General features: G+C 36.8%; 1 protein-coding gene across 8 annotated transcripts in view; it reads left to right on the forward strand.

The window, feature by feature from the left end:
* SLIT2 (slit guidance ligand 2) overlaps positions 1-13,805 on the forward strand; it is a 404,903-nt gene that overhangs the window by 241,489 nt on the left and 149,609 nt on the right. For all 8 annotated transcript variants that reach the window (XM_027544143.1, XM_027544147.1, XM_027544146.1 and 5 more), the window contains exon 5: positions 8,415-8,486. In XM_027544143.1, the coding sequence (XP_027399944.1) occupies positions 8,415-8,486 (72 nt within the window). The remainder of the gene's footprint in view (positions 1-8,414; positions 8,487-13,805) is intronic.

Below are 13,805 nucleotides of genomic sequence, written 5' to 3' on the forward strand. Positions count from 1 at the left end.
ATAATTTAAGGGCTTCCCTGGTAGTTCAGATTGTAAAGAATCCACCTGCAATGCAGGAGACCCAGGTTCAACCCTGGGTGAAGAAGATCCCCTGGAGAAGGGAATGACTACCCATTCCAGTATTCTTGTCTGGAGAACAGTCCATGGGGTTGCAAACAGTTGGACACAACTGAGTGACTAAGCACAGACACATAGTTAAAAAATCTGAATAAGAGCTTTTAATATTTACCTTCTTAGAATCTTCAAATATACATTATTGTTAAATAACAGTCACAATGCTGTACATTACACCCCAGAGCAGCACTTTAATCTTATAACTGAACACTTGTACTTTTTTTTACCACCTTTACCCATTTCTCTAACCCACCCCCCAGTTTCCCACCTCTGGCAACCACCAATATGTTCTTTCTGTGAGTTCCACTTTTATTTGATGCCACATATAAATGAGATCATACAGTATTTGTCTTTCTTTGACTTATTGGACTTATTAACGTGTGCTCTCAGGGTCTACCCATGTTGTGGCAAATAGCAGGATTTCCTTCTTTACCAGGCTGAATAATATTCTGTACCATCTTCTTTATCCACACATCCATTGATGGACACATGTTATTTCTATATCTTGGTTATTGTTGATAATGCTGCAATGAACATAGGAGTGCAGATACTCTTTCAAGAGAATGATTTTGTTTCCTCTGGGTATGCTATTTTATATGGTAGTTCTATTTTTAATCTTTCAAGGACTTGCTATACTGTTTTCCATTGTGGTTGCACCAATTTACATTTCCACCAATAGTTCACTAGTGTTCCCTTTTCCCTGTGTCCGTGCCAACACATGTTATCTGTTGTATTTTTGATGCTAATCATTCTGATAAGTGTAAGGTGACATCTCCTTGTGGTTTTGATTTGCATTTTCCTAATGCTTTGTAATGTTGTGCGTCTTTTCATGTGTCTATATGTCTTCTTTGGAGAATGTCTGTTCAGGTCCTCTGCCCATTTTTAATTGGGTTATTTGTTTTCTGATATGTAGATGTATGAGTTCTTTTTATATTGTGGACATTAACCCCTTATCAGATGCATGTTTTTCAAATATTTTCTCCAGTTCCATAGGTTGCCTCTTTATTTTTGATGGTTTTATTTGCTATGTAGAGCTTTTACAGTTTGTGGACCTAAGAGAAGCAGAAGATATTAAGAAGAGGTGGCAAGAATACACAGAAGAACTGTACAAAAAAGATCTTCACGACCCAGATAATCACGATGGTGTGATCACTCATCTAGAGCCAGACATCCTGGAATGTGAAGTCAAGTGGGCCTTAGAAAGCATCACTACGAACAAAGTTAGTGGAGGTGATGGAATTCCAGTTGAGCTATTTCAGATCCTGAAAGATGATGCTGAGAAAGTGCTGCACTCAACATGCCAGCAAATTTGGAAAACTCAGCAGTGGCCACAGGACTGGAAAAGGTCAGTTTTCATTCCAATCCCAAAGAAAGGCAATGCCAAAGAATGCTCAAACTGCCGCACAATTGTACTCATCTCACACGCTAGTAAAGTAATGCTCAAAATTCTCCAAGCCAGGCTTCAGCAATACGTGAACCGTGAACTTCCTGATGTTCAAGCTGGTTTTAGAAAGGGCAAAGGAACCAGAGATCAAATTGCCAACATCCGCTGGATCATGGAAAAAGAAAGAGAGTTCCAGAAAAACATCTATTTCTGCTTTATTGACTATGCCAAAGCCTTTGACTGTGTGGATCACAATAAAGTGTGGAAAATTCTTCAAGAGATGGGAATACCAGACCACCTGACCTGCCTCTTGAGAAACCTGTATGCAGGTCAGGAAGCAACAGTTAGAACTGGACATGGAACAACAGACTGGCTCCAAATCAGGAAAGGAGTACATCAAGGCTGTATATTGTCACCCTGCTTATTTAACTTATATGCAGAGTACATCATGAGAAACGCTGGGCCGGAAGAAGCACAAGCTGGAATCAAGATTGCCAGGAGAAATATCAATAACCTCAGATATGCAGATGACACCACTCTTATGGCAGAAAGTGAAGAGGAACTAAAGAGCCTCTTGATGAAAGTGAAAGAGGAGAGTGAAAAAGTTGGCTTAAAGCTCAACATTCAGAAAACAAAGATCATGGCATCTGGTCCCATCACTTCATGGGAAATAGATGGGGAAACAGTAAAAACAGTGTCAGACTTTATATTTTTGGGCTCCAAAATCACTGCAGATGGTGATTGCAGCCATGAAATTAAAAGACACTTACTCCTTGGAAGGAACATTATGACCAACCTAGATAGCATATTCAAAAGCAGAGACATTACTTTGCCAACAAAGGTCCGTCTAGTCAAGGCTATGGTTTTTCCTGTGGTCATGTATGGATGTGAGAGTTGGACTGTGAAGAAGGCTGAGCGCCGAAGAATTGATGCTTTTGAACTGTGGTGTGGGAGAAGACTCTTGAGAGTCCCTTGGACTGCAAGGAGATCCAACCAGTCCATTCTGAAGGAGATCAGCCCTGGGATTTCTTTGGAAGGAATGATGCTAAAGCTGAAACTCCAGTACTTTGGCCACCTCATGGGAAGAGTTGACTCATTGGAAAAGACTCTGATGCGGGGAGGGATTGGGGGCAGGAGGAGAAAGGGACGACAGAGGATGAGATGGCTGGATGGCATCACTGACTCAATGGACGTGAGTCTGAGTGAACTCCGGGAGTTGGTGATGGACCGGGAGGCCTGGCGTGCTGCAGTTCATAGGGTCGCAAAGAGTCGGACATGACTGAGCAACTGAAATGAACTGAACTGATATCCACTTGTTTATTTTTGCTTTTATGGCCTTTGCCAAAGTCTAGAAAAAAAATCATTGTTAAGATCAATGTTAAGGTGCTAACCACCTATGTTTTCTTTTTGGAATTTTATGGCTCCTGTCATATGTTTATGTTGAAGTCTTGAATCCATTTTAGTTTCTGTGTGTGAAACTAGTGGTCCAGTTTTATTCTGTTGTACGTGGCAGTACAATTTTTCCAAAATCATTTCTTTAAGAGGCTATCCTTTCTCCATTATATGTTCATTTTTTCTTTGTCATAAATTAAGTTTTCATATGTGTGGATTTATTTCTAAACTCTCAATTCTGTTCCATTGATCTGTCTCTTTTTCTGCTAATATCTTTTTATTTTTATTACTATAGCTTTGTAATATAGATGGAAGTCAGGAAGTGTGATGCCTCTGGCTTTGTTCTTTCTCAAAATTGCTTTGGCCATTCTGGTTCTTTTGTGGGACGAAATAAATTTTAGGGTTGGCTGTTTGTTCTTTTTCTATGGAAGATAGAACATTGGAGTTTTGAGAAGGATTGCGTTGAATCTGTAGATCATTTTGGACGTTTTAGCGACATTAGTTCTTCCAGTCCCTGAGCATGTGATACCTTTCCATTTGTTTGTGTCCACAAATTTACAAAGCAAATTTAGCCCCTTGTCTTCCATCCCAGCTCCTCAATGACCACACTTGTTTTTCCTAAACACTTTTCACATTTTGCTGTTGCCTTCCTCAGTAAAGGTGAGTGGTTCCAAACTCTCCCCAAGATGTCAAGCCCCTTAACGTGCATCAAAGACCTTATGTTTGGACCTAACCCCAGCTCTCCACTATATTGTTTAATGCTCTCCAAAAAGAATTGCCTAGTTCACTGGATACCCACCCTTCTTCCACAATACTTCCCAATGCGCCTCTTTGCCAATTGTCCCTGCCTGCTCCAAAATTCAATTTCCAGATTAATCTTCCTAAAAATCAACTCCAATCAAGCCATTTCCTTTTCTGAAGCACATTTTTACACTCTATTGCCCAGTGATGTAATTACAGACTCTTCTATTGGCAGCTCTATCCTGCTAACTCAGTAGTTCTAGCTCATTTTTCTCATATTACATAGTTCACAAAACAATGCACTCTCATCAGTAATATTGCACATTGCCTACAATGGTCTTTCAAGGAACAGAGCAGATATCCTTAGTCTCCTAACAGAATAACTGTAACATGTATGTAACCAGTGCCTCTATAGTAGTCACTGTATGTCAGGCAGTTTTTGACCACTTTAAGAATATGATTTCATTGAATCCACCTAATAGTCCTATAATATAGACACTGTTATTGTTTCATTTTACAGATGAAGAAACTGAGGTACAGAAAACACAAGCAATTATCCCAAGGTCATGTGGTTAATAAATGGAAGAGCTAAAGAATTCAACCTCAGATAGCCTCAGCCTGTAGTCCATGCTGTTAATTCCTCTGGCATGTTTACCCTCTCCTTAAATTTCTGTCAACCACCCATACCAACACTAGAGGATGAGAAATATTGAGCTCAATTGTTTCCATCAAATTTCCAAAAACTCCTTTTTTATTTTGAAAGTGGCTTGAGTCAGCTAAGTCTCCAATAAATGTTACTTCTCTGATCTTTTAAATCGCTCTTCTCAGATAGTACCACTCAGGCTTTACTTATCCTATACTCTCTTTGTTGTCACCAAACTGTGAGATAAAAAAATCACATCTCTATAGTCAGATTGAAAAAAAAAAATTCACAACCAAGCTCACAAAAGACACTGTAAATTCTGATTTCCCAATTTTGTTAATGGTTCCTCTAATCTAAGTCACAAGTGACTCATATCTCCTCTCTCTCTTTTGCCTAATCCACATCCACATACAGTTCGCTTCCAAGTTTGGTTCTTCATGCATCCTTGATACCACTCTCAATCTTTTGCACCTTTTCTATGTAAAGGGTGGGAGATGCCTCATCCTTTAACTAGGTCAGAGTAAATAAGCAATGTTTTTATTAACAGTTATTCTATTGTTTGACATTCTCATTGCTTTTCCCCCAACTATCATAAAAATCTTGTATCTGGATATTTAGATTTGAGCCTTTGATCCCTGATATTCTGCTAAATTCTGTTGACAGTTTAAGAAAGAACATCTGCTCAGCTCCCATCCACCACTCTCCTCTTTCTACCACTGTGGCTGAAAGAACTCACTCTTCAGTGGGTACGAAAATATCTGCTAATTGCATCACTGGTTTCTCCTTCCAACCTCATCTCTTATTACTCCACTGCATGTTACACCTTCTAAGAAAACCAGAACAAGAGCTACTCCCATGAAAAGTTCTGCTTTGCACCTCCATACTCTTGCTTGTGCCATTTATTTCACACAAAAATGCCAATGAAATAAATCAGAGGCTAGGATGAGTTAAGAAAAAAATCTCTGAAGTTTTAGGTCACAGAAAGGATATATTGAGATGGATTTAATAGCCCCCAGTGTCATCTTTAGAAATCCCCTCATCTTGACTCAATAGTTATCTGGATTTCCTCTATATCTAATTTAACACTCTGTGTCATTGTTTAGCACTAATATCTGACATCTCTGAAGCTTGGTTTCTTTATAATAATTAAAAATAACAGTGATAATAATAATACCTACTTTACAAGATGGCTATGTGGTTTAAAATATAAATTTTGATATTGTATTATTTCTAAAATTAAATATTGCATATAGAAGGTACTAAAAACTTGTTTAGGTTCTTCTTCCTGTCATGGATGAACATTGCCCACTTAACTTAAGGGAACTGAGATCCATAACTGAAGTTGGCTGCCAGAGTGAGGTGGGCACAAGAGCAGAGAGCCCATAGAATAGTCTACTCCTGGGGCAGTGACCCATGGAACATTGATCTTGAGGCTCCAAGCCTAACTGTCACTCACTGTTATATAAAAGATAAGATGATAAGTGTTAGCAAAATAAAACCTTCCTATGTTCTAGAATTCTGCCTGAGGCGATCAAAAAGACTAAAATCTGAAGTCAGCATCTCTGCCATTTTTATTCACCTTGGGCTTTCCCAGTGGCACCCATCTGCCTGCAGTGCAGGAGATGCAGGAGACGTGGCTCCATCCCTGGGTTGGGAAGATGCCCTGGAGGAGGAAATGGCAACCCATTCCAGTATCTTGCCTGGAAAATCCCATGGACAGAGGAGCCTGGCAGGCTACAGTCTATGGTGTCACAAAGAGTAAGGCACGACTGAACACACACACACACACACACACACACACACACACACACTCTCACTCACTCACACAGTCTCTGAAGCAGTCTTTGTTTTGTTCTAGGAGAAGTGGAAAAAGAAAACAAATGATGAGAAAACATTGAATTGACAGAAGCACAACATAAAATCACTATCGGTTTTCAAGGAGTGCTCTAGATTTAAATTTGCTTGAACTCAGTTTTTTCCCTCCTCACTTCTTATTATTTTTTTAATTATTATTTTATTTTTTACTTTACAATATTGTATTGGTTTTGCCATACATCAACATGAATCTGCCACGGGTGTACATGTGTTCCCCATCCTGAACCCCCCTCCCACCTCCCTCCCCATACCATCCCTCTGGGTCATCCCAGTGCACCAGCCCCAAGCTTCCTGTATCCTTCATCGAACGTGTACTGGCGATTCATTTCTTATGTGATATTATATATGTTTTAATGCCTTTCTCCCAAATAATACCCCCCTCCCTCTCCCACAGGGTCCAAAAGACTGTTCTATACATCTGTGTCTCTTTTGCTGTCTCGCATACAGGGTTGTCGTTACCATCTTTGTAAATTCTATATATATGCGTTAGTATACTGTATTGGTGTTTTTATTTCTGGCTTACTTAACTTTGTATAATAGGCTCCAGTTTCATCCACCTCATTAGAACTGATTCAAATGTATTCTTTTTAATGGCTGAAACGTCTTTGTCTAGCATCTCTCTCCACAGAGTCGGACATGACTGAAGTGACTTAGCAGCAGCAGTAGCAGCATCTCTCTTACCTTCTCTTAGCTTAGTAGCCTCCTTTGAGTACTGTTTCTGGCATTAAGGCTTTTAAATATGTATTCTTAATTCAATGTAATTAAGCAAAGGAAGGAAGTGAGTCTGAATCAATGACAAGCTGGAGAAACAAGCGATTTTTAAGGAAATGAAATTTTATTACTCTTAGGGATATACTGAAGCTATTGAAAACAGTTCACTTAGGACATTAATGGCTACATTAACACCTACATAAGCGTATCTTACAAACTCACTGTTTGGAATAAAACATATGTACTTTTCTTTTTTCTAAGGACTTTTACTCTTTAAATAGACTAACGTTTGTTTCTACAGATTGCTTAGCGAACCTTTTTTTTCTTAATTTGAACATTGCAGATATTGAGATATAAATGCAAATCTCAGTTGTTTAAAACTTGGTGCTCATGAGGTCAAAACCACACACTAAATCTCTATATCAGCCAGTTCTCTCTATTGTGTGGTCGCAACTGTGTGAGCGACCAGCTCTGGTCATAAGCACTGGGGGAGAGGCTGTCGATGAATTTGTCCAGTATGCCTTCGCTTAATTGGAAAATGGCTCTGTTTCATCAACCACACACCCGTGGTCAGTAGCTTCACCTTTCTTCGTGAGCATCGGTTATTTTGAATTTTAAAGATAATTTTAGTACCTTCATTGTTACTTTAATACTTTATTTATTTGCTGTTTCAGCTTTCTGCTATGTGGTAGCGTTATTTAAAATTTCCTCTTTTCGATGACGTTTCTTGCATTGTGTATTTATATCCTACTTGTTAAGGCTAATAATACTATATGAGCTTATAGAATTGCGTCTGAACTCTGAAGGGAAAATAATGATCCATTTCATGAGATGAGTAATTTTTACAAACTCTCCTTTCAGCTCAAAGAGTGCTTTTTGTTCCCTTGATTAAAATGTATTTCCAGATTAAATTAAAATGCAAATATAGATGGTCTGTGTTTATGGTTATAATAGAATTATTTAAAGAAGGTTTTAAATCAGTGTGCTGTTAATATTTCATGCAAGAACTGTGGGTTTTATTGTTGGGCTGGTACTGCCATGTTCCATTTTCAAGATTACTTAAAGTGCTATGAAAACTTAATCATACTGCCCTGGTTTTATCAGTTTTGCCCAGTCTTCTCTAGGATGTTAAAAGGAACTATTTTCCTGTATACTTCTTAAGTTATATCGGTGGTGTTGGGGAAATATCAAGTACTATTTCTTTAGAACCCTTTAAAATTGAGTTATGAACAATTTACTGTTTGTTTTAAAGAAATATTTTATTACACAGAAGTGAATCAACTTTTAAATTTAAGAGAACCATATTTAATAATTTATTATGAATTAAAGATCTGAAAAGTTACTTCAAGAGACTATTTTGTCCAAATTTTTAATTTCTATTAGAAATATGAAATATTTGTATTAGAAATTGCATCTAATGCTATTAATTTAATTATAAAGATTTAGTGTTTCTTTAGCTTTCTTTTTTGGAAAGTGACATCACTTCTCAATAATTATTAAAATAACTCTTAAATCATATTTATAACTTGATCTTTTATCCCTTGTCTTTTTTAGTGACCTCAGTGAAAACCAGATTCAGGCAATTCCAAGGAAAGCTTTTCGTGGGGCAGTTGATATTAAAAATCTGTAAGTATTTTTTCTAATTGATACTGTTGTTTTTAAAGTTATCCATTTTCCAAATTTAATTCATATTAAATAAAGTGTCAGAAAAGAAATGGTGAAAGCTTATGCATTTTATGCTTCCTTAGGAGAACTTGTAACAATAAGTTTTGAATCATTTTTACATGTTATCTGAAGGAAGTCTCGTTTAGAAGATGTCTTGAAACTGAAGTTATCAAATAACAACCACAGTTGTTATCACAAGGTTCTTCAAACCTTGTGGTTAACCTTGTGAAGTCTAAAGAAATGATTTTATTAAAAGGCATTTATAATGTATTTTCTTCCCTCTTACTATGAGCTTATTTCAATAGTACCTTTTTCACTTGTTATTGGTGTTTATTGGAAATGCAGACTATTTTTTTCTGGAAAGAGTAGATAATATTTTCTTGTTAGAGATACCTGTGGCCTAGAGCTACAGCTTTTTAAAATAGCTTTTAGATCACCATTTTTATTAAATTCTGAAGTGTGAGAATGAGAAAAGTGTCTTTCAATTTGTGTGAATACTTTACTTAGATTTTCCCTTTTATCTTTATGAAAGAATGTATGTATAGCCTTCTTTAAAAAGCAAAGTAAAAGAAACCTCTGTATTTTTCCTTGTTAAATCTTTAATCTAGTGTCTTGTGTAGATGTGTTGTTTTGTAAGTGCACATAGCTCTTTACATATCAGATCTAAGATTACAGTGGCAACCCTAACATTATGGATATGTATCTTAATAAATTTTAAAGTATCATATTAATCTTTTAAAACGATGGGTTTTGACTGACTATGAAACTAGGATGTAAAGTGTTTTCTTTAGCTTCTACGTTAGTTTGGAATGTAAAGGGAAAAGCCCCTGTGTGCTGAGATTAACTATCAGGAATTCAGTGTTTCTTACCTTTGTAATAAACGGGGCAGAAACTCTTTCAAGAATTAACTTACTTTCAGAATTCTCCATGGTGGAATCCAACATTTCTCAAGTAGTGAATGTGAGACAGATGTTTTCCTTCGTCAAAGAAGACGACTGTTTATAAAGCTATAAGCTATGGCCTCTATGTCTTCTTTTCAATGTAAATGGTTTTTGTTTTATTTATTTATTTTTTGTAGTTCTATTTTTAGTTTTTTTTTTAATTTTTATTTTATTTTTAAACTTTACATAATTGTATTAGTTTTGCCAAATATCAAAATGAATCCGCCACAGGTATACATGTGTTCCCCATCCTGAACCCTCCTCCCTCCTCCCTCCCCATACCACCCCTCTGGGTCGTCCCAGTGCACTAGCCCCAAGCATCCAGTATCATGAATCAAACCTGGACTGGCATCTCGTTTCATACATGATATTTTACATGTTTCAATGCCATTCTCCCAAATCTTCCTACCCTTTCCCTCTCCCACAGAGTCCATAAGACTGTTCTATAAACACCAATACCGTATACTAACGCATATATATGGAATTTAGAAAGATGGTAACAATAACCCTGTGTACGAGACAGCAAAAGAGACACTGATGTATAGAACAGTCTTATGGTTTTTGTTTTAAATTTGTACTTTCTAAGTGTACAGGTAGAGATAGAAAAATATAAACCTCTAAATATATAGCACCATCAAAATCCTGGCCATTTACATGTTAAAGAGATTTTATTTGCTTAGATTTAATCTCTAATGAATACTGGGGGAAATCTTCAAGTAGATTCAGAGATATAGGGTGTTCAAAACTGCCTCTGTATATTATCTCTTGTCAGAACAACATAAAGATTCCTATGTAGCACCTACTAAAGTTGTCTATATGTCTCTGTGAAAGGACAGTAATGGCCAAAGCTGACCACCCTTTGGGAATGCCTCTTGCAGTCTTTTAACAGTACTCTCTCTAAAGCCTGAAAACAGGTGGCTTTTAATCTTAGTAACGATATTTAGGGAATCCAAGTCTGCAAGTAATCCTTCTCTCATGTTTAAGGATGCATTTGGGAGTGAGCTACCAGTCATGGTGGAATTCTTCCTTAATTCCTCTTTGTTTCTTCTTTAAAAATGCAATTCTAAAAGTTTAGAGATAAAAAGAAAAGTGAGATACTGACCAATGTACTTTGAGGAATGCATCATTGATTTGGTGGGATTTGGAAAATATTTTCCCCCACTATATCATTTCCCCTTTTCCAGTTTAAACACAATTATTTAAAAACCATGAGATAAGCCTAGGACTGGAGTCTCAGAATATTTTGCTATTTTTGTTTGTTTGTTTTGTAAACATGACAATTCATTAAACTTCACTGAGCCTTAATTTTTACTTTTATGAAATCAATATAATAATTGCTTGCACTTGTGATTATTAGAGAAAAAAGGTACTGAGGAGAGAGAAAATTAGAATATGGACTAATCTGCAATATTAGTTAGAAATCAGATAGACCATGGGCCAATTAGACATTAAGCTGCAAAGTAGAAAAAATATACATATATGTGTGTGTGTATATATATATATATATATATATATATATATATATGTGTATATATATATATATCTCAGAAGGTACTAAATCTATGCAAGACCCTGATTTAAATTGTGAAGTGCCACAGATACTGAGGAAAGAAAGAGATAAAGGTGTTGCTTGAGGTTATCAGGGAATACTTTAGAAAAGAATTACTGGAAAGAAAATATACAGAAATCTTCGAGGAGTTTGGTTCATACTGTATATTGGTCAATAAAAGCAGATTGAGAAAGTAAGAATTTATTAAGACCTATTCAAAGCCTGAATTCTGGGTTTTGAAGAGATTGGCAGATAAAATTAAAGTGCAATGAAATGTGTGTGTGCATGTGTGATGGAAGGAATATGTCTGTATCTTTAAGGTGAACCAGTACTAATTCGGAATAGCAGCGCTAGCAGAAAGCATAGCAATCCGAATATGGAGAAAGCTGGGTAGAATGGCATCCAAATGACTTTGTTTTCGGAGATTTCTTTTCTTATGGAGGAAAGGGGGCTTAAGAAACTATGTGGACGCTGAATGATGATGGTCAAAGAACAATTTATTCCTGCTACTCTCACTGGCTTCCATGTAAAAGTGTGAAAGACCATGGAAACAACCTTGAAACACCTTAATGCATTTATAGGTTTAGTTAATTAAAAAGGATCATACTTAAAATTTTCTAAAATTTTATAGTTAATTAAACAATAGATCAAAGTACATTATTCAAAGAAATTAAGTTTCATGGGACTCTGTCTGAAGTTTAGTTTTATCATTAAAAGTTAAGAAAAGTATTTAGTAAAATATATTAGCACTGAGAGTAAATTTTAATTCATATTGTCATTAAAAGGGTAAATGTAGGTCATCAAGTAATGACTCAGTTAAAGTCCATAAGTATTGACATTATTATTATTATTATGAATATTCAGTGTGGGAAGTGAAAGTGAAAGTCGCTCAGTCGTGTCTGACTCTTTATGACCCCATGGAATTCTCCAGGCCAGAATACTGGAGTGGGTAGCCTCTCCCTTCTCCAGGGGATCTCCCAAACCAGGGATCGAACCCAGGTCTCCAGCATTGCAGGCAGATTCTTTACCAGCTAAGCCACCAGGGAAGCCCAAAAATACTGGAAAGGGAAGCCTATCCTTTCTCCAGCGGATCTTCCTGACCCAGGGAAACAAAACGGGGTCTCCCACATTGCGGGCAGATTCTTTACCAGCTGAGCCACAAGGGAAGCCCATTCAGTGTGGGAAGGAGAGGCATAATGCTCTGTCCTGTATATCATGCCAGTGTTCATTTACAGTTTGGACAAGCCTTCCTGGTCCCATGATGGCTAGTATTCAAGTCTTTCAGAGATAAAAGAGAAAACAGAGGCTTTACAGAAGAAATATGTGCTTTAGTTGCATCAGGATAATATTTTGTGTAGTGTTAGTTGCTCAGTCATGTCTGACTCTCTGCAACCCCACAGACTGTAGCCCACGAGTCTCCTGTGTCCTTGGGATTCTCCAGGCAAGAATAGTGGAGTGGATTGCCATTCCCTTCTCCAGAGGATCTTCCCAGCCCAGGGATTGAACCCTGGTCTCCTGCATTTCAGGCAAACTCTTTACCATTTGAGCTACAGAGAAGACCTTGATATTTTGTATAGCACTGTCTAAAATATTGGTCTAATGCACTGTACTGGGTTTATTGGAGTTACCACATATTCAGGCAGGCTTTATTCTGAGTAAATTCCAGGTATCAGAAGATTTTCACTGGAAGCACTCGCTTTAATCTTGCGGATTGGCTAAATAGGCTCAAGGCAACATTCTGACAATATGAAATTGATGCTGTGGAAATTTTGCAAATTAGCAGATCTTATTCCTTTTCCTTCAGGCAAGCCACAGTAAAACTATTCTAGACAGATGGACATTTATCTTGCTGTTAAATATCTCCAGGGAGGACATCCCATAACTTTTTTGCTTACCTCTATTAATTTCCAAACTGGATTAAAACCCTTTATATTTTATGTTGTTACCCAATTTTCTCCATCTGCTACTTAAACCAGTTTTTTTTTTCCCCCAGCATTTGAGACAGTGAGATCTGAGAATAACAAGATCATATCAAAATATCAACTATCTAATAGTGTTTATAGTAGTCACTGGCAGCCAATTTATATAGGATTTACATCTGTGTTTTTGAACTCTCCAATCAAGTGTGAATGAAAGTACTGATACTGTATCATTACCAAATGATGCCTTACCGAAGTGATAATCACTGTTTATGTTATTTTTCTTGATAAATTTGTGTATATATTTAATATATGTAACACTGACTAATAAAGTCTTGGCTATCTCCTGATCAGTTTCTGAATGAAGACATGTTACATTGTGGCACTGTTTTGTTTACAAGTATATTTCAATTGAATGATTGAAATATACTTTTCCTTTTAATTGAATGATTTAGGAGAATATTCAAATTAAATTTTTCTTTATCGCTAAGACTTGCAAGCTTATTCTCTAAGTATGCATTTAATGAGTTCAAAAATTTTCCAAGAGTCTCTTGTTCTTATGTGAAATAATTCCTACTCATGTTATCCCAAGATTTAAACAAAAAACACCAATTTATGAACTTAAAATTCAAATTGTTGACAATAGTTATTAAGATTGCAAAAGTGAAAGTGTTAGCCACTCAGTCGTGTCTGACTCTTTGTGACCCCATGGACTGTAGCCCACCAGGTTCCTCTGTCCATGGAATTCTCTAAGCAAGAATACTGGAATTCCCTTCTCCAGGGGATGTTCTCAACCCAGGGATCAAACCTGGGTCTCCTGCGTTGCAGGACCTGAATACTTAAAATAGTTAAATTCCAACAAGCATTATTT

This window comes from Bos indicus x Bos taurus, chromosome 6 (assembly GCF_003369695.1).
Source record: "Bos indicus x Bos taurus breed Angus x Brahman F1 hybrid chromosome 6, Bos_hybrid_MaternalHap_v2.0, whole genome shotgun sequence".
Classification (NCBI taxonomy): Eukaryota; Metazoa; Chordata; class Mammalia; order Artiodactyla; family Bovidae; genus Bos; species Bos indicus x Bos taurus.